The 21035-nt window shown below is 45.2% G+C and overlaps 1 protein-coding gene across 10 annotated transcripts in view; it reads right to left on the bottom strand.

Moving 5' to 3' along the window:
• Positions 1-21035, bottom strand: part of TGFBR3 (transforming growth factor beta receptor 3) — a 378593-nt gene that overhangs the window by 203200 nt on the left and 154358 nt on the right. For 9 of the 10 annotated variants that reach the window (XM_056523161.1, XM_056523160.1, XM_056523159.1 and 6 more), the window contains one exon: positions 2298-2482. The exons of the other annotated variant lie outside the window; for it this stretch is intronic. In XM_056523161.1, coding sequence (XP_056379136.1) covers positions 2298-2482 — 185 coding nt within the window. The remainder of the gene's footprint in view (positions 1-2297; positions 2483-21035) is intronic. 10 annotated transcript variants of the gene reach the window in all.

Below are 21035 nucleotides of genomic sequence, written 5' to 3'. Positions count from 1 at the left end.
TATCTATCTCATATCTATCTATCTCATATCTATCTATCTCATATCTATCTATCTTTCTATCTATCTCATATCTATCTATCTCATATCTATCTATCTATCTCATATCTATCTATCTATCTCATATCTATCTATCTATCTCATATCTATCTATCTATCTATCTATCTCATATCTATCTATCTCTCTCATATCTATCTATCTCTCTCATATCTATCTATCTCTCTCATATCTATCTATCTATATATCTCATATCTATCTATCTATATATCTCATATCTATCTATCTATCTATCTATATCATATCTATCTATCTCATATCTATCTATCTATCTCATATCTATCTATCTCTCTCATATCTATCTATCTATCTATCTATCTCATATCTATCTATCTATCTCATATCTATCTCATATCTATCTATCTCTCTCATATCTATCTATCTATCTATCTATCTCATATCTATCTATCTCTCTCATATCTATCTATATATCTCATATCTATCTATCTATATATCTCATATCTATCTATCTCTCTCATATCTATCTATCTCTCTCATATCTATCTATCTCTCTCATATCTATCTATCTATATATCTCATATCTATCTATCTATCTATCTATCTATCTATATCATATCTATCTCTCTCATATCTATCTATCTATCTCATATCTATCTATCTATCTCATATCTATCTATCTCTCTCATATCTATCTATCTCTCTCATATCTATCTATATATCTCATATCTATCTATCTATATATCTCATATCTATCTATCTATCTCATATCTATCTGGAATAGATACATTTCTATAGTTATAACAGATATGAACTATGTGAAGACGTGATGTAATGTTGGGCTATGACACAACCTCATGTAGACTATTCTGTATTGCGGGAAAACAATAGACAAGCATATAATACTGTTCTATACTGTTATATACTATATTGTCTATATACTGTACTGTCTATACACTGTTATATACTGTAATGTCTATATACTGTTATATACTGTATTGTCTATATACTGTTATATACTGTAATGTCTATATACTGTTATATACTGAACTGTCTATATACTGTTATATACTGTACTGATATACACTGTTATATACTGTAATGTCTATATACTGTTATATACTGTAATGTCTATATACTGTTATATACTGTACTGTTATACACTGTTATATACTGTATTGTCTATATACTGTACTGTCTATACACTGTTATATACTGTAATGTCTATATACTGTTATATACTGTAATGTCTTTATACTGTTATATACTGTAATGTCTATATACTGTTATATACTGTACTGTCTATATACTGTTATATACTGTTATACACTGTTATATACTGTACTGTCTATATACTGTTATATACTGTTATATACTGTAATGTCTATATACTGTTATATACTGTATTGTCTATATACTGTTATATACTGTATTGTCTATATACTGTTATATACTGTACTGTCTATATACTGTTATATACTGTATTGTCTATACACTTATATACTGTATTGTCTATATACTGTTATATACTGTACTGTCTATATACTGTTATATACTGTACTGTCTATATACTGTTATATACTGTTATACACTGTTATATACTGTACTGTCTATATACTGTTCTATACTGTTCTATACTGTACTGTCTATATACTGTTATATACTGTACTGTCTATATACTGTTATATACTGTACTGTCTATATACTGTTATACACTGTTATATACTGTAATGTCTATATACTGTTATATACTGTACTGTCTATATACTGTTATATACTGTTATATACTGTACTGTCTATATACTGTTATATACTGTTATATACTGTAATGTCTATATACTGTTATATACTGTATTGTCTATATACTGTTATATACTGTATTGTCTATATACTGTTATATACTGTACTGTCTATATACTGTAATATACTGTATTGTCTATACACTGTTATATACTGTATTGTCTATATACTGTTATATACTGTTATACACTGTTATATACTGTATTGTCTATATACTGTTATATACTGTACTGTCTATATACTGTTATATACTGTATTGTCTATATAGTGTTATATACTGTACTGTTATACACTGTTATATACTGTACTGTCTATATACTGTTATATACTGTACTGTCTATATACTGTTATATACTGTTATACACTGTTATATACTGTACTGTCTATATACTGTTATATACTGTTATATAGACAAGCATATAATACAGTTTTTTCCCGTCAGGCTTTGGCGGGCAGATGGCGCTGCGCTGTAAATCCCACGTACCTCGTGTTTGCCGTCACAGGGGTCGCCCTCCACACATTTCAGGTTTATGATGTGAACCTCTTGGGGTTCACTTATTGTTCCTTTACTTGCGCAGCCTGATATAACATGGTAGGTTTCCAGAAAGGCTTGGATGGGGTGATATTCATTAACAGGCGACAGCAGACATGGAGCTGTAGGGATCGGACCTGTCAGAGGAAACAATAAATACAATGGTTTATATAGGAAAACGGTTCACAGACTGGGATATAATGGGGCAGAGACTACAGAGGAAGCAGAACTATTCTAATACCAACCTATTACTGCCCCCAACCCAAGGAGGACAGAGGAGTCTGGAGGAGGACAGAGGAGTCTGGAGGAGGACAGAGGAGTCTGGAGGAGAAGGACAGAGGAGTCTGGAGGAGAAGGACAGAGGAGTCTGAGGGAGGAGGACAGAGGGGTCTGGAGGAGGACAGAGGGGTCTGGTGGAGGAGGACAGAGGGGTCTGGAGGAGGAGGACAGAGGAGTCTGGAGGAAGGAGGACAGAGGAGTATGGAGGAGGAGGACAGAGGGGTCTGGAGGAGGAGGACAGAGGGGTCTGGAGGAGGAGGACAGAGGGGTCTGGAGGAAGGAGGACAGAGGGGTCTGGAGGAGGAGGACAGAGGGGTCTGGAGGAGGAGGACAGAGGGGTCTGGTGGAGGAGGACAGAGGAGTCTGGAGGAGAAGGACAGAGGAGTATGGAGGAGGAGGACAGAGGAGTCTGGAGGAGGAGGACAGAGGAGTCTGGAGGAAGGAGGACAGAGGAGTCTGGAGGAAGGAGGGCAGAGGAGTCTGGAGGAGGAGGACAGAGGAGTCTGGTGGAGGAGGACAGAGGAGTCTGGTGGAGGAGGACAGAGGAGTCTGGTGGAGGAGGACAGAGGGGTCTGGTGGAGGAGGAAAGAGGAGTCTGGTGGAGGAGGACAGAGGAGTCTGGTGGAGGAGGACAGAGGAGTCTGGTGGAGGAGGACAGAGGAGTCTGGAGGAGGAGGACAGAGGGGCCTGGAGGACAGAGGAGTCTGGAGGAGGAGGACAGAGGTGTCTGGAGGAGGAGGACAGAGGGGTCTGGAGGAGGAGGACAGAGGGGTCTGGAGGAGGAGGACAGAGTGGTCTGGAGGAGGAGGACAGAGGGGTCTGGAGGAGGAGGACAGAGGAGTCTGGAGGAGGAGGACAGAGGAGTCTGGAGGAGGAGGACAGAGGAGTCTGGAGGAGGACAGAGGAGTCTGGAGGAGGAGGACAGAGGAGTCTGGAGGAGGACAGAGGAGTCTGGAGGAGGAGGACAGAGGAGGACAGAGGAGTCTGGAGGCGGAGGAAAGAGGAGTCTGGAGGAGGAGGACAGAGGAGTCTGGAGGAGGAGGACAGAGGAGTCTGGAGGAGGACAGAGGAGTCTGGAGGAGGAGGACAGAGGAGTCTGGAGGGAGAAGGACAGAGGAGTCTGGAGGAGGACAGAGGAGTCTGGAGGAGAAGGACAGAGGAGTCTGGAGGAGGAGGACAGAGGGGTCTGGAGGAGGAGGACAGAGGAGTCTGGAGGAGGAGGACAGAGGAGTCTGAAGGAGGAGGAGGACAGAGGGGTCTGGAGGGAGGAGGACAGAGGAGCCTGGAGGGAGGAGGACAGAGGAGTCTGGAGGAGGAGGACAGAGGAGTCTGGAGGAGGGGGTCAGAGGAATCTGGAGAAGTATAGAGGGGTCTGTAGGAGGACAGAGGAGTCTAGAGGAGGACAGAGGAGTCTGGCAGCAGCTTTCTGCACCTTTCCCATGTAGAACACAAGCGTAAAGGACACAACAATATATACATATAATTAAAAAAGTTCATCTTTGATATAAACGGGAGAATTGTGACCATAAGAGAATGAAATCTAAATACAAAGGGATTATTATTATTATTATTATTATTATAATCGCGCTGCAGGAATGATGTTCCATGTTTTTCAATTATTTTAATGCACAATAATCCCACGAGCTCGCTGCTCAATCCGCGCCAATGTGGACGGCACCAATTCTTATACTGGATGAGAAGTATTTGTCTGGAAATGCTCAGATCGTAAACGGGAAAATGTTTTCTGTAGTTGTAAGGAATGAGCCTCATGCTGAGACCCTGCGGTAAATTATAGGGAAATACACGGACGCGGCTGATGTATAGATAAGGGGAGGGGTTCGGGGGATTCTCCGCTTCATGACGGACAAATCCCAAGACCCTAAAGACACATTCAAGGAAAATGACAGGAAATGAACGCAAACAAAATCGTACAGCGCGTCCAAACTCCCAAGATTTAGAAGGACGAGGAAGAAATTTAAATAAACTTTATTCTTTTTTTAATGTAACATCAGGAAAAGGAATAAAACTGTGGTCGACCGATAATCTGTAACATTAGAATAGAAAAACAAGATGTACAAATCAATGGAAAACCTCAAGAATTTCACATCGCTATGTAAATCACCTTAAAGGGAACTTTTTTTATATATATATCAACTGGCTCCAGAAAGTTAAACAGATTTGTAAATTACTTCTATTAAAAAATCTTAATCCTTTCAGTACTTATGAGCTGCTGAAGTTGAGTTGTTCTTTTCTGTCTAAGTGCTCTCTGATGACACCTGTCTCGGGAACTCCCCAGTTTACAAGCAAATCCCCATAGCAAACCTCTTCTAAGTTCCCGAGACACGAGTCCTCAGAGAGCACTTAGACAGAAAATAACAACTTAACTTCAGCAGCTCATAAGTACTGAAAGGATTAAGATTTTTTTAATAGAAGTAATTTACAAATCTGTTTAACTTTCTGGAGCCAGTTGATATATAAAAAAAAGTTTTTTCCTGGATAACCCCTTTAATACTATTAGCAGACATGTAGGTAAAAGGTCTATTGGACCATATTGTAAACCAAAATCTATTGGAGATTCTAATCATCACAAATAAATTTAAAGGGGTACTCCTCCGCCCCTAGACATCTTATCCAAAGGATAGAGGACAAAATGTCTGATCGCGGGAGTCCCGCAGCTGGGACCCTCGCGATCTCTGCGCAGCACCCAGCGTTCTTTTGGATCGCTGGGTGCCGGCGGCGGAGGTCGTGACGTAATGGCCACACCCCTTGTGATGTCACACCACACCTCCTCAATGCAAGTCTATGGGAGGGGGTGTGGCAGCCGCAACGCCCCCTCCCATAGACTTGCATTGAGGTGGTGTGGCGTCACGAGAGGGTGTGGCCGTGACATCACGACACCTGCCGCCCGCTCCAAGCGTTCGGAACAAAATGTTCCAAACACTGGGGCAGCGGAGTACCCCTTTAATCTATTATTTTATATCCTTAGGTCTGGTTTCCTGGATCGAAGATAAAAGAGGGACACATTGGACAGAATGAGCCCCACATTTTTGGAGGTCCCCTCAGCACAATTCATTTCAATACAATTACCGTAAGATTTCTAGGACTTGTACACAGCGGCTTCTTTAGGCCCCATTCACCCACGTTACGTCTGATACTTTGGTCAACGCAACATCTTGTTGGGCCACAGTAAGGTTATAGGGTGATAATCCCCTCTGACCCTTCAGGGTCTCTATGTCCTCTACAGACTCAACTGGTCTCCTCCTCCAGACACTACTCTATCATCCTCCAGACACTACTCTATCATCCTCCAGACACTACTCTATCATCCTCCAGACACTACTCTATCATCCTCCAGACACTACTCTATCATCCTCCGGACACTACTCTATCATCCTCCAGACACTACTCTATCATCCTCCAGACACTACTCTATCATCCTCCAGACACTACTCTATCATCCTCCAGACACTACTCTATCATCCTCCAGACACTACTCTATCATCCTCCAGACACTACTCTATCATCCTCCAGACACTACTCTATCATCCTCCAGACACTACTCTATCATCCTCCAGACACTACTCTATCATCCTCCAGACACTACTCTATCATCCTCCGGACACTACTCTATCATCCTCCGGACACTACTCTATCATCCTCCGGACACTACTCTATCATCCTCCGGACACTACTCTATCATCCTCCTGACACTACTCTATCATCCTCCAGACACTACTCTATCATCCTCCGGACACTACTCTATCATCCTCCGGACACTACTCTATCATCCTCCGGACACTACTCTATCATCCTCCAGATACTACTCTATCATCCTCCAGACACTACTCTATCATCCTCCAGACACTACTCTATCATCCTCCAGACACTACTCTATCATCCTCCAGACACTACTCTATCATCCTCCAGACACTACTCTATCATCCTCCAGACACTACTCTATCATCCTCCGGACACTACTCTATCATCCTCCGGACACTACTCTATCATCCTCCGGACACTACTCTATCATCCTCCGGACACTACTCTATCATCCTCCGGACACTTCTCTATCATCCTCCAGACACTACTCTATCATCCTCCAGACACTACTCTATCATCCTCCAGACACTACTCTATCATCCTCCAGACACTACTCTATCATCCTCCAGACACTACTCTATCATCCTCCAGACACTACTCTATCATCCTCCAGACACTACTCTATCATCCTCCGGACACTACTCTATCATCCTCCAGACACTACTCTATCATCCTCCAGACACTACTCTATCATCCTCCGGACACTACTCTATCATCCTCCAGACACTACTCTATCATCCTCCAGACACTACTCTATCATCCTCCAGACACTACTCTATCATCCTCCAGACACTACTCTATCATCCTCCAGACACTACTCTATCATCCTCCAGACACTACTCTATCATCCTCCAGACACTACTCTATCATCCTCCAGACACTACTCTATCATCCTCCAGACACTACTCTATCATCCTCCAGACACTACTCTATCATCCTCCAGACACTACTCTATCATCCTCCAGACACTACTCTATCATCCTCCAGACACTACTCTATCATCCTCCAGACACTACTCTATCATCCTCCAGACCACTATGCCCCCTACAGATACCTCTATCCTTCTCCTCCAGACTCCTCTGTCCTCCTCCTCCAGACTCCTCTGTCCTTCTCCTCCAAACTCCTCTGTCCTTCTCCTCCAGACTCCTCTGTCCTCCTCCTCCAAACTCCTCTGTCCTTCTCCTCCAGACTCCTCTGTCCTTCTCCTCCAGACTCCTCTGTCCTCCTCCTCCAGACACCTCTGTCCTTCCCTCCCAGACTTCCCTGTCCTCCTCCACCTCCAGACTCCTCTATCCTTCTCCTCCAGACTCCTCTGTCCTTCCCTTCCAGACTCCTCTGTCCTCCTCCTCCTCCAGACTCCTCTATCCTTCTCCTCCAGACTCCTCTGTCCTCTCCTCCTCCAGACTCCTCTGTCCTCTTCTCCTCCAGACTCCTCTGTCCTTCTCCTCCAAACTCCTCTGTCCTTCTCCTCCAAACTCCTCTGTCTTTCTCCTCCAGACTCCTCTGTCCTCCTCCTCCAGACACCTCTGTCCTTCCCTCCCAGACTTCCCTGTCCTCCTCCTCCTCCAGACTCCTCTATCCTTCTCCTCCAGACTCCTCTGTCCTTCCCTTCCAGACTCCTCTGTCCTCCTCCTCCTCCAGACTCCTCTATCCTTCTCCTCCAGACTCCTCTGTCCTCTTCTCCTCCAGACTCCTCTGTCCTTCCCTTCCAGACTCCTCTGTCCTCCTCCAGACTCCTCTATCCTTCTCCTCCTCCAGACTCCTCTATCCTTCTCCTCCAGACTCCTCTGTCCTTCACTTCCAGACTCCTCTGTCCTCCTCCTCCAGACTCCTCTGTCCTCCTCCTCCAGACTCCTCTGTCCTTCTCCTCCAGACTCCTCTGTCCTCCTCCTCCAGACTCCTCTGTCCTCCTCCTCCAGACTCCTCTGTCCTTTTCCTCCAGACTCCTCTGTCCTCCTCCTCCAGACACCTCTGTCCTTCCCTCCCAGACTTCCCTGTCCTCCTCCTCCTCCAGACTCCTCTATCCTTCTCCTCCAGACTCCTCTGTCCTTCCCTTCCAGACTCCTCTGTCCTCCTCCTCCTCCTCCAGACTCCTCTATCCTTCTCCTCCAGACTACTCTGTCCTCTCCTCCTCCAGACTCCTCTGTCCTCTTCTCCTCCAGACTCCTCTGTCCTTCTCCTCCAAACTCCTGTCCTTCTCCTCCAGACTCCTCTGTCCTCCTCCTCCAGACACCTCTGTCCTTCCCTCCCAGACTTCCCTGTCCTCCTCCTCCTCCAGACTCCTCTATCCTTCTCCTCCAGACTCCTCTGTCCTTCCCTTCCAGACTCCTCTGTCCTCCTCCTCCTCCAGACTCCTCTATCCTTCTCCTCCAGACTCCTCTGTCCTCTCCTCCTCCAGACTCCTCTGTCCTCTTCTCCTCCAGACTCCTCTGTCCTTCCCTTCCAGACTCCTCTGTCCTCCTCCAGACTCCTCTATCCTTCTCCTCCTCCAGACTCCTCTATCCTTCTCCTCCAGACTCCTCTGTCCTTCACTTCCAGACTCCTCTGTCCTCCTCCTCCAGACTCCTCTGTCCTCCTCCTCCAGACTCCTCTGTCCTTCTCCTCCAGACTCCTCTGTCCTCCTCCTCCAGACTCCTCTGTCCTTCTCCTCCAAACTCCTCTGTCCTTTTCCTCCAGACTCCTCTGTCCTCCTCCTCCAGACACCTCTGTCCTTCCCTCCCAGACTTCCCTGTCCTCCTCCTCCTCCAGACTCCTCTATCCTTCTCCTCCAGACTCCTCTGTCCTTCCCTTCCAGACTCCTCTGTCCTCCTCCTCCTCCTCCAGACTCCTCTATCCTTCTCCTCCAGACTACTCTGTCCTCTCCTCCTCCAGACTCCTCTGTCCTCTTCTCCTCCAGACTCCTCTGTCCTTCTCCTCCAAACTCCTGTCCTTCTCCTCCAGACTCCTCTGTCCTCCTCCTCCAGACACCTCTGTCCTTCCCTCCCAGACTTCCCTGTCCTCCTCCTCCTCCAGACTCCTCTATCCTTCTCCTCCAGACTCCTCTGTCCTTCCCTTCCAGACTCCTCTGTCCTCCTCCTCCTCCTCCAGACTCCTCTATCCTTCTCCTCCAGACTACTCTGTCCTCTCCTCCTCCAGACTCCTCTGTCCTCTTCTCCTCCAGACTCCTCTGTCCTTCTCCTCCAAACTCCTGTCCTTCTCCTCCAGACTCCTCTGTCCTCCTCCTCCAGACACCTCAGTCCTTCCCTCCCAGACTTCCCTGTCCTCCTCCTCCTCCAGACTCCTCTATCCTTCTCCTCCAGACTCCTCTGTCCTTCCCTTCCAGACTCCTCTGTCCTCCTCCTCCTCCTCCAGACTCCTCTATCCTTCTCCTCCAGACTACTCTGTCCTCTCCTCCTCCAGACTCCTCTGTCCTCTTCTCCTCCAGACTCCTCTGTCCTTCTCCTCCAAACTCCTGTCCTTCTCCTCCAGACTCCTCTGTCCTCCTCCTCCAGACACCTCTGTCCTTCCCTCCCAGACTTCCCTGTCCTCCTCCTCCTCCAGACTCCTCTATCCTTCTCCTCCAGACTCCTCTGTCCTTCCCTTCCAGACTCCTCTGTCCTCCTCCTCCTCCAGACTCCTCTATCCTTCTCCTCCAGACTCCTCTGTCCTCTCCTCCTCCAGACTCCTCTGTCCTCTTCTCCTCCAGACTCCTCTGTCCTTCCCTTCCAGACTCCTCTGTCCTCCTCCAGACTCCTCTATCCTTCTCCTCCTCCAGACTCCTCTATCCTTCTCCTCCTCCAGACTCCTTTTGTCCTTCTCCTCCAGACTCCTCTGTCTCCTCCTCCTTCAGACCCTGCTGTTCTCTCCAGACTCCTCTTCTCCTCCTCCAGACTCCTCAGTGAAATTAACCAGTATGACCAACCTATGATTAGTCTAATGTGTATAGCCACCTATACCTAGGACAAAGACTGACAGAGACCACCTGTTTAATCTCTCCACAGAAGCCCATGTGACATTCAGTGGCCCTCATGCCTGATTATTATCAGCAGCTGATACCCTCCCCTGAGGAACGTACACTAAGGATCAGACCCCTGGGCTACCAGTTGGTCATTTACTCCCTTATAAAATATTTATGAAAATCTTGATATTATTGAAGACAAATCATTATTCCTGCGTAATGACAGTAAAGGAACTGAACTCAACCCTGCGACACCGCCGATCCCTGCATGTGCGAACTTATCAAAGAGCAAACAAAGAGCTTATTTATAAAGTCAATTTCACATTAAACAGCGATCTGTCATCCTGATAGTGTACCTGCTCCAGGCCCAAAGTAAACTACAACTCCACATTCTCGGTAAGGGGTTTATTTTTGGGAGTCTACTGTGTTCAGTGCAAAACATTTGGTTTATAAACAAGTCTGTCTCCTGTTTCCTAACATAACCTTTCACCGAGTCTCTAAAAATCGAACACAAGCGCCAATATTTCATTACTTATTATTCACACAAACAGGAACAAGTGAATGGAGGATCAATTAACAATTCATTTACAATTGGTCACATTTGGGACCACTAGGATCCTGATTTACCATCCACTAAATTAATATAAAAACGTAACTATTAATGCCTCAAAAAATATTAAAATACTTCTGCCATTAGTTTCTCATTGTAATCACTGTCAGTGAACAAATACAGTGGTGTGGCTGCAGTACATACCTAACTCACTACAGTATTGAGAACGATGGCAGAATGAACTTAGAATCTTAGACACATGCACCCATCCGACGTTTCGCCGCAGCAGTGGCTTTGTCAAGGACTAGTGGGCAACTGGCCACCGATAAAATGAAGCACAAGATGATTTCCCTTATATCAATTCAGAATGATGTCCAATCAGCTGGACCCACCAGACCTTGGCTTAGATGGTCTCACTTACCAAAACACTGGCTATGGTGGAAGATACTGGTGATGAGAGCCAGCTGTGTAATGAGATTAGCAGGCAATGTTCCATGGGAAAAATACACAAATTAGCTCTCATCTAGAACAAAGTGCTGGGTAGTTTTCCTATAAATCAACAATTGACCAATAAAAGAGCCTTGAAACATGACTGGGGATACCGGTGAAACCAGAGGCCCATCTACAAATGCTGTTTTAGGAGATCTTGTCCCTAGTGGTAGTAGAGTGGTAGGACACATAAGACTCCTTTCAAGCTATAAATTCATCCGTTTTAAAGATCCGTTAACAAAACCATAAAAATGGACGTTAAATGGCCGTTACAAAATCCCATTATAGCCTATGGGATTTTTACATTACCCGTTTTAACCCGTAATTGCCTGTTATTAATAACGGACGTTATTTTCTGATGGGAGAAGGTAACAGAAGAAATAAAGCATGCACTATTTCTTCCGTTACCTTCGCCCGTCACAAAATAACGTCCATTATTAATAATGGGCTATGACGGGTTAAAACGGATAATGTAAACATCCCATAGACTATAATGGGATTTTGTCAAGGCCGTTTTTAAGGGTTTTCATAACGGAACATTAAACGGATCTTTAAAACGGATGAATTTTATAGTGTGAAAGGGGTCACATTACCCTTATCTCCAGAAAGAGTAGCATGCTAGGGTCCAAAAATAACAAAATTCAGCGCTCCCTCAAGTTACGATAATTATTGGATCCCGGATGAACACTTTGCTGAAACCATTGTATCTTATGATCATAAACTTTATGCAAAACCAGTAATTGGTCCCAACGTCTACGAAATAAGAAAAAAAATAAGATTAAAGAATTAAGAAAAGATTAAATAAGAATAAAAAATAAGATTAAAGAATTAAGATAAGATTAAATAAGAATAAAAAATAAGATTAAAGAATTAAGATAAGATTAAATAAGAATAAAAATAAGATTAAAGAATTAAGAAAAGATTAAATAAGAATAAAAAATAAGATTAAAGAATTAAGATAAGATTAAATAAGAATAAAAAATAAGATTAAAGAATTAAGAAAAGATTAAATAAGAATAAAAAATAAGATTAAAGAATTAAGAAAAGATTAAATAAGAATAAAAAATAAGATTAAAGACAAGATAACTATTAAAGCTAAAGCAAATCCAAATTTTTTTCTTTTGTTTTTTAAGCCAAACTGAGCGGGGGTCCTGAAGCTTGGGACCCCCGCGATCTCCCTGCTGCACCCGGCGTTTATTTAGAGCATCAGGTGCCGAGCCTGAGGCTTGTGACGTCACGGCCACGCCTCAATCGCGACATCATGGCCACGCCCCCTCAATGCAAGTCTATGGGAGGGGGCATGACGGCCGTCACGCCCCCTCCCATAGACTTGCATTGAGGGGGTGTGGTCGTGACATCACGAGCGGGGCATGGCTGTGATGTCCTGAGCCACCGCCCCGCATCGCCAGTCATCCGGCACGAAGTTCGCTCCATGCACTGGATGTCCGGGGTGCCGCATCCGAGATCGCGGTGATCCCCAGCGGCAGGACACCCGCAATCAGACATCTTATCCAAGGGATAGGGGATAAGACGTCTAAGGGCGGAGTACCCCTATAAAGGGGTACTCCGGTAGAAAAAAATTTTTTTTAAATCAACTGGTGCCAGAAAGCAAGAAACAGATTTGTAAATTACTTCTATTAAAAAAATCTTTACCCTTCCAGTACTTATTAGCAGCTGAATGCAACAGAGACACTTCTTTTCTTTTTGAATTTCTTTTTTGTCTTGTCCACACTGTTCTCTGCTGACACCTGGTGCCCGTATCAGGAACTGTCCAGAGCAGGAGAAAATCCCCATAGCAAACCTATGCTGCTCTGGACAGTTCCTGACACGGACAGAGGTGTCAGCAGAGAGCACTGTGGACAAGACAAAAAAAAGAAATTCAAAAAGAAAAGAATTTCCTCTGTAGCATACAGCTGCTAATAAGTACTGAAAGGATTAAGATTTTTTAATAGAAGTCATTTACAAATCTGTTTAACTTTCTGGTACCAGTTCATTTAAAAAATAAAAAATAAAACGTTTTCCACCGGAGTACCCCTTTAAAGGGGTTATCCAGGAAAAAACTTTTTTTTTTTATATATCGACTGGCTCCAGAAAGTTAAACAGATTTGTAAATTACTTCTATTATAAAATCTTAATCCTTTCAGTACTTATGAGCTTCTGAAGTTAAGGTTGTTCTTTTCTGTCTAAATCCTCTCTGATGACACGTGTCTCGGGAAACACCCAGTTTAGAAGCAAATCCCCATAGCAAACCTCTTCTAAACTGGGCGGTTCCCGAGACACGTGTCATCAGAGAGCACTTAGACAGAAAAGAACAACCTTAACTTCAGAAGCTCATAAGTACTGAAAGGATTAAGATTTTTTAATAGAAGTATTACGGTTACGGTATGACCCGTCTTGCTACTGAGAGCATTTTAATCACCCCTGATATTATAGGGCAGTGGTCTTCAACCTGCGGACCTCCAGATGTTGCAAAACTACAACTCCCAGCATGCCCGGACAGCCGTTGGCTGTCCGGGCATGCTGGGAATTGTAGTTTTGCAACATCTGGAGGTCCGCAGGTTGAAGACCACTGTTCTAGGGAATAATAGTTCACTTAAGAGAAGGAACAGAATGTGTACATCTGGAGCGCAGAGCCCAGGTCCATCATTTAGAATAACAAATGTGCGAGGCGACAGGTTTGACTTCAGTCCATCAAGTGTTTTATTATGAAATGTCCTGAAGGAAACAGAGTGGAACCAAACTACATATTTCTGGAAGCATTTTCATTTATCCAGCAAAAAAAACTGTTCTGCACAACATGAAACAGTCCGTGCGGAAACAAGGGCGCGGCGAATGCGCTCGACAACACAGATCTCACAAACTCAACAAAGACTTGGAAACTCACAATTTATTGTATCTTTAGGGAAAGTTGTTGTACAATCTCAGATGCTCATATTCCAGGCAGAGTTCTCTATAAGCTTCTGTACATGGCAAAATAACAATGCAGCTTAGAGATAGAGAGAACTGTGAGGTCATATAATTACAGCTGCACAGTCCCCTCTATCCCCTCCCTGCACTCATCTCTATGATCATAGAGAGAACTGTGTGGTCATACAATAACAGCTGCACAGTCCTCTCTATCCCCTCCCTGCACTCATCTCTATAATCATATAGAACTGTGTGGTCATACAGTTACAGCTGCACAGTCCTCTCTATCCCCTCCCTGCACTCATCTCTATGATCATACAGAACTGTGTGGTCATATAATTACAGCTGCACAGTCCTCTCTATCCCCTCCCTGCACTCATCTCTATAATCATACAGAACTGTGTGGTCATATAAGTACAGCTACACAGTCCTCTCTATCCCCTCCCTGCACTCATCTCTATAATCATACAGAACTGTGTGGTCATATAATTACAGCTGCGCAGTCCTCTGTATCTCCTCCCTGCACCCATCTCTATAATCATATAGAGAACTGTGTGGTCATATAGTTACAGTTGCACAGTCCTCTCTATCCCCTCCCTGCACTTATCTCTATGATCATAGAGAGAACTGTGTGGTCATACAATAACAGCTGCACAGTCCTCTCTATCCCCTCCCTGCACTCATCTCTATAATCATATAGAACTGTGTGGTCATACAGTTACAGCTGCACAGTCCTCTCTATCCCCTCCCTGCACTCATCTCTATAATCACATAGAACTGTGTGGTCATACAGTTTCAGCTGCACAGTCCTCTCTATCCCCTCCCTGCACTCATCTCTATAATCACATAGCACTGTGTGGTCATACAGTTACAGCTGCACAGTCCTCTCTATCCCCTCCCTGCAGCCATCTCTATAACCATAGTGATCTGTGTTGTCATACAGTTACAGCCGCACAGTCCTCTCTATCCCCTCCCTGCACTCATCTCTATAATCACATAGAACTGTGTGGTCATACAGTTTCAGCTGCACAGTCCTCTCTATCCCCTCCCTGCACTCATCTCTATAATCACATAGCACTGTGTGGTCATACAGTTACAGCCGCACAGTCCTCTCTATCCCCTCCCTGCACTCATCTCTATGACCATAGTGATCTGTGTTGTCATACAGTTTCAGCTGCACAGTCCTCTCTATTCCTTCCCTGCACTCATCTCCATGATTTGTGATGCTTTAAGGAAAATTTCTACATAGACTTTCATCTGCTGCAGAGATGAGTAAAATGTAAATTATTAGGGACAAAAACACAGAGAATTAGCCCCGAATGACAACGAATGACACTAAATTACAAACCTTTTCCCTATTCAGGTATCGGCCACAGGAAAACGCATCATGTTTAGATTCGGATGTGTGAACGGAGCCCGAGAGTACAGAGGGTTTCTCCTCCACGTGTAATGAGGGCATCATATTTGGAATACTACAGCTTTTTGGCTTTTCCAATGCGGCGGCTGCTTCCAGGTTTTATTACAGGGAGCGAACGCCAGACAAGAACAATTTGTTAGATATGAAAATGATTATGTAACCAAAGTAATAAAAAAATCGTTCGAAAACTTCTTCCTCTTAAAGTCATCTGTGATCTCACAGACCCCGGACTTTAAACTGCGCATTTTCTACATTACACGGTTATAAAAACAAACACTGAATACTGGCTGAGTCTTTACTTTCTCATATTTTATGATGATATAAGATAGAAAAGGACCTGCATAGTGGTTCTGCGGATGTGGACAGTCTGCAGAGTTGTATGCAACACTTTATCGGAACGGGGAGCATCCCAGGGCCCATAATAGACAAAGCTCTAGAACAGTGTTTCACAGCCAGTGTGCCTCCAGCTGTTGCATGCACACCCAACGGCTAATGAAACCAATTATCTCACTAACAGATTAGGTTACAGCTGCCAATACACTACGAAATGTGGAGGAGGAGTTAGCTGCATAGTAAGTCAGAGAAACACAAACAGGCTGCTGAAACCTCTAGTAAGTGTTATATGCCTGCCCCTGCAGTGCCTAATTCAAAACTTACTTACACTGCTCATTACTGGTCTATAATGTCCTCAGAACTTACTTACACTACTCATTACTGGTCTATAATGTCCTCCATGTGCTCAAAACTTACTTGCACTGCTCATTACTGGTCTATAATGTCCTCCATGTGCTCAGAACTAACTTACACTGCTCATTACTGGTCTATAATGTCATCCATGTGCTCAAAACTTACTTGCACCGCTCATTACTGGTCTAGAATGTCCTCCATGTGCTCAGAACTTACTTACACTACTCATTACTGGTCTAGAATGTCCTCCATGTGCTCAAAACATACTTGCACTGCTCATTACAGGTTTATAATGTCCTCCATACAGCAGTGTTTCCCAAGCAGGGTGCCTCCAGCTGTGGCAAAACTACAACCCCCAGCATGCCCGGACAGCCAAAGGCTGTCCGGGCATGCTGGGAGTTGTAGTTTTGGAACAGCTGGAGGCACTCTGCTTGGGAAACACTGCTATAGAGAAATAGGGGAACAGAATCTTCTCTTCTAAAGGTGTACAATAGAGATATAGGGAAGTGGGATCTTCTCTTCTGTGAGTGCAGTGTATTGTAACATCATAGCAGATACACACATGCACCAGCTCAGGATTAAAGGGGTACTCCAGTGTAAATTGCTTCTTCTTAAAAATCCTTCCAGTACATATCAGCTGCTGTATACTACAGGAGGAAGTTTTTTTCCTTTGAAAAATGTTTCCAGTCTGACCACAGTGCTCTCTGCTGACATCTCTGTCCATGTCAGGAACTGTCCAGAGCAGGAAGAGATCCCCATAGCAAACATATGCTGCTCTGGACAGTTCCTGACATGGACAGAGGTGTCCGCAGAGAGCACTGTGGTCAGACAGAAAAAAATTCAAAACTTCATCTGGAGCATACAGCAGCTGATAAGTACTGGAAGGATTAAGATTTTTGAATAGAAGTAATTTACAAATCTGTTTAAAGGGGTACTCCGGTGGAAAACAACTTTCTTTTTAAATCAACTGGTGCCAGAAAGTCATACAGATTTGTAAATTACTTCTATTTAAAAATCTTAATCCTTCCAGTACTTATCAGCCGCTGTAAGCTCCGGACGAAGTTCTTTTCTTTGTGAATTTATTTTCTGTCTGACCACAGTGCTCTCTGCTGACACCTCTGTCCATGTCAGGAACTGTCCAGAGTAGGAGCAAATCCCCATAGCAATCCTATCCTGATCCAGACAGTTCCTGACATGGACAGAGGTGTCAGCAGAAAGCACTGTGGTCAGACCGGCAAGAACTCCAGAAAGAAATACAACTTCCTCTGTAGTATACAGCAGCTGATAAGTACTGAAAGGATTAAGATTTTTAAATAGAATTTACAAACCTGTTTAACTTTCTGGCACCAGTTGATTTAAAAAAACGCTGCTCAGCATTTGGAACAAACTGTTCCAAATGCTGGAGCTGGTGCCGGGAGTTTGTGACGTCATAACTCCGCCCCCTCATGCCATCACGCCCCGCCTCCTCAATGCAAGTCTATGGGAGGGGGTGTGGCAGCAGTCACGCCCCCTCCCATAGACTTGCATTGAGGGGGCGGGCGTGACATCATGGGGGGGGGGGGCTATGACGTCACCAGCTCCCGGCCCCGTCTCCAGCGTTCGGAACAGTTTGTTCCAAATGCTGAGCAGCGGAGTACCCCTTTAAAGGGGTACTCCGGTGGAAATTTTTTTTTTATTTAAATCAACTGGTGCCAGAAAGTTAAACAGATTTGTAAATTCTAATTAAAAATCTTAATCCTTTCAGTACTTATCAGCTGCTGTATACTACAGAAGAAGTTGTATTTCTTTCTGGAGTTCTTTCCGGTCTGACCACAGTGCTCTCTGCTGACACCTCTGTCCATGTCAGGAACTGTCCAGGGCAGGAGAGGTTTGCTATAGGGATTTGCTTCTGCTCTGGACATTTTTTTAATCAACTGGTGCCAGAAAGTTAAACGTATTTGTAAATTAGTTCTATTAAAAAAATCTTAAACCTTCCAGTACTTATTAGCTACTGAATACTACAGAGGAAATTCTCTTCTTTTTGGAACACAGAGCTCTCTGCTGACATCATGACCACAGTGCTCTCTGCTGACATCACAAGCACAGTGCTTTCTGCTGACATCTCTGTCCATTTTAAGAACTGTCCAGGGTAAAAGGAAATCCCCATAGCAAACATATATGCTGCTCTGGACAGTTCCTAAAATGGACAGAGATGTCAGCAGAGAGCACTGTGCTTATGATGTCTGCAGAGAGCACTGTGGTCATGATGTCAGCAGAGAGCTCTAAAGAGAAAATAATTTCCTCTGTAGTATACAGCAGCTAATAAGTACTGGAAGGATTAAGATTTTTTTAATAGAAGTAATTTACAAATCTGTTTAACTTTCTGGCACCAGTTGATTTAAAAAAATGTCCAGAGCAGTAAGGATAGGGGATAAGTTTGAGATCACGGGGGGTCCGACCGCTGAGGCCCCCTGCGATCTCTCTGTACGGGGCCCCGGCTCTCCAGCCAGATAGCAGGTGTTGACCCCCGCACGAAGCGGCGGCTGACATGCCCCCTCAATACATCTCTATGGCAGAGCCGGAGATTGCTGAAGGCAGCGCTTCGGCTCTGCCATAGAGTTGTATTGAGGGGGCGTGTTGGCCGCCGCTTCGTGCGGAGGTCGACACGCCCCCTTCCCGCGGGCTGTCGGGGCTCCGTACAGGAGATCACAGGGGGCCCCAGGGGTCGGACCCCCCGCGATCTGCAACTTATCCCCTATCCTTAGGATAGGGGATAAGTTGTTCACCACTGGGTCACCACTGGACTACTACTTTCTGGCACCAGTTGATTAAAAAAAAAAAAAAAAAGTTTTCCACCGAAGTACCCCTTTAACGGATTATAAGAGATGGAGCCTACAGAAGGGTGAAAACTGGTGAAAAATGTCATTTACAAGTTATATAAAGGCAAGAAGTAGATGAACACACAGGACAGCCCATCCTGAAAAGACTGTTGAAAGGTTAGAGACTATTTAATCTGATTTACCCATCCGCCCCCCACGGGATAAGAGTTCAGTATCTGAGGCATTTGTAAACTTTTACTAATTTTCCAGCACTCACCCGGGAACGTGACCACAGATCCATCAGGACTAAGCGCCAATGTGTGTAAGTGCCGATGTCGCTGACGTTAAAGAATACTTGACAGACACTTCACTTAAGGAGATGGTGTCTTAGACAAATGTGTCACTCAACAACGAGGCCCCATTAGACCCATCGCCACCACAAATTCCACGCATGGATCGAAAAGCAAGAAAGTGGGTGTCTACATTAACACTCTTGGTAAGAAAAAAAAAAAGCAGCGCGGCGTCCAGTTACAGCGCAAAGTGTATGTGCGGCCCCTAATGCCAGCTCCGGTTTCAAGCATAAACGTCCCGGCCAAACTAATAGACTTTTGTTTGCTTTACCGCAAGAAGAAGGAATTGAATTTCAAGCCAACGCGATGGGATTTTAATAATGTTATTTTGCTTATTCTGCTCTTTTTTTTTACATTTCTGCTGCTAATGATTTGTAAGTTAGGAAATGTATAATAATCCACCCGATTGTTTTGGAAATGTATCAACTTAATTACAAATGTACCGCACCCTAAAGGTGTCCCACGAGCTTCAACCACACAAGTGCCAATGTCCATTGGGTAAAGAGGTATCCGAGCTTGTCTCTCCATGGGAAAAAAATGGAAGCTGCCTTGGAGGGTTGGATGGTTGAATCCCACAGGTGTTGCAGAGGTCTGAAGTGTCCAGTCCGCAAGGTTTAGGAGAGTAGTAGTCTAAGTTCTCGAAATAATCTGAAGCATCAATGATGGTCACTGGGAAGGTCCAAGCACCAGAGCTCTCACCGAACAAAGACCGACCTGCTGACTGCACCGCGCATGCGTCTGTACCACAGGGCGATAAACGACTAGCGCGCAGGAGCCGAGGACTCCGTCCTCGGCTCCTGCGCGCTAGCCGTTTATCGCCCTGTGGTACAGACTAGGGATCGACCGATATCGTTTTTTTAGGGCCGATACCAATACCGATAATCGGTGGAGGTTAGGGCCGATAGCCGATAACTTATACCGATATTCCGGTATAAGTTATCGGCTATTTATCCCCCTCGACACCGCTGCAGAGCATTGATTTAAAGCGGGCGCTTTAAATCAATGCACTGCAGTGGCTTTTGCGGTGCCATAGGCCGCCGCCACCACCACCACCCGCTTCTCTCCCCTACCTGCCAGGGTGGTCCGGGCCATCCATCCTTCCTTCCTGTAGTGTCCGGCAGCATTTCGGGTGGAGTGTGCACCGGTCCGGGCTGTCCTTCTTCTCCGGGGGGTCCTCTTCTCCACTCCGGACAGGCTCCGGCCTAGTACGCTGCATAGACGCCGCTGCGCAGTGACGCCCGTGCGCAGCGACGCACCTGACGTCACGGCGTAGCGGCGTCTATGCAGCGTACTAGGCCGGAGCCTGCCCGGAGTGGAGAAGAGGACCCCCGGGGAAGAAGGACAGCCTGGACCGGTGCACCCTCCACCCGGAATGCCGCCAGACACTACAGGATGGATGGCCCGGACCACCCCATTACGGGTAAGTTTAAATTTTTTTTTATTGACTCGGAGGGTGGGGGAGGGGGCCCGACCGGTATTGTGGTATGGGCAAAAATCCATACCGGTATACCGCCTAGCACTACGGGGGGGCGGTCGCGGTGCGGGGTGGCGGATCGGGGGGGGGGGGGGGTTGCGGTGCGGTGGAGGCGGTGCGGGGGGTGGGGCATTATCGGCAAGGTAATTGCCGATACCGATAATGCCCAAAATCGTGATTATCGGCCGATAATATCGGCCAT

The sequence above is a fragment of the Hyla sarda genome, chromosome 6 (genome assembly GCF_029499605.1).
Source record: "Hyla sarda isolate aHylSar1 chromosome 6, aHylSar1.hap1, whole genome shotgun sequence".
Taxonomy (NCBI): Eukaryota; Metazoa; Chordata; class Amphibia; order Anura; family Hylidae; genus Hyla; species Hyla sarda.
The sequence above is the reverse complement of the archived record's forward strand: the minus strand, read 5'-3'. Positions and strand labels throughout refer to the sequence as shown.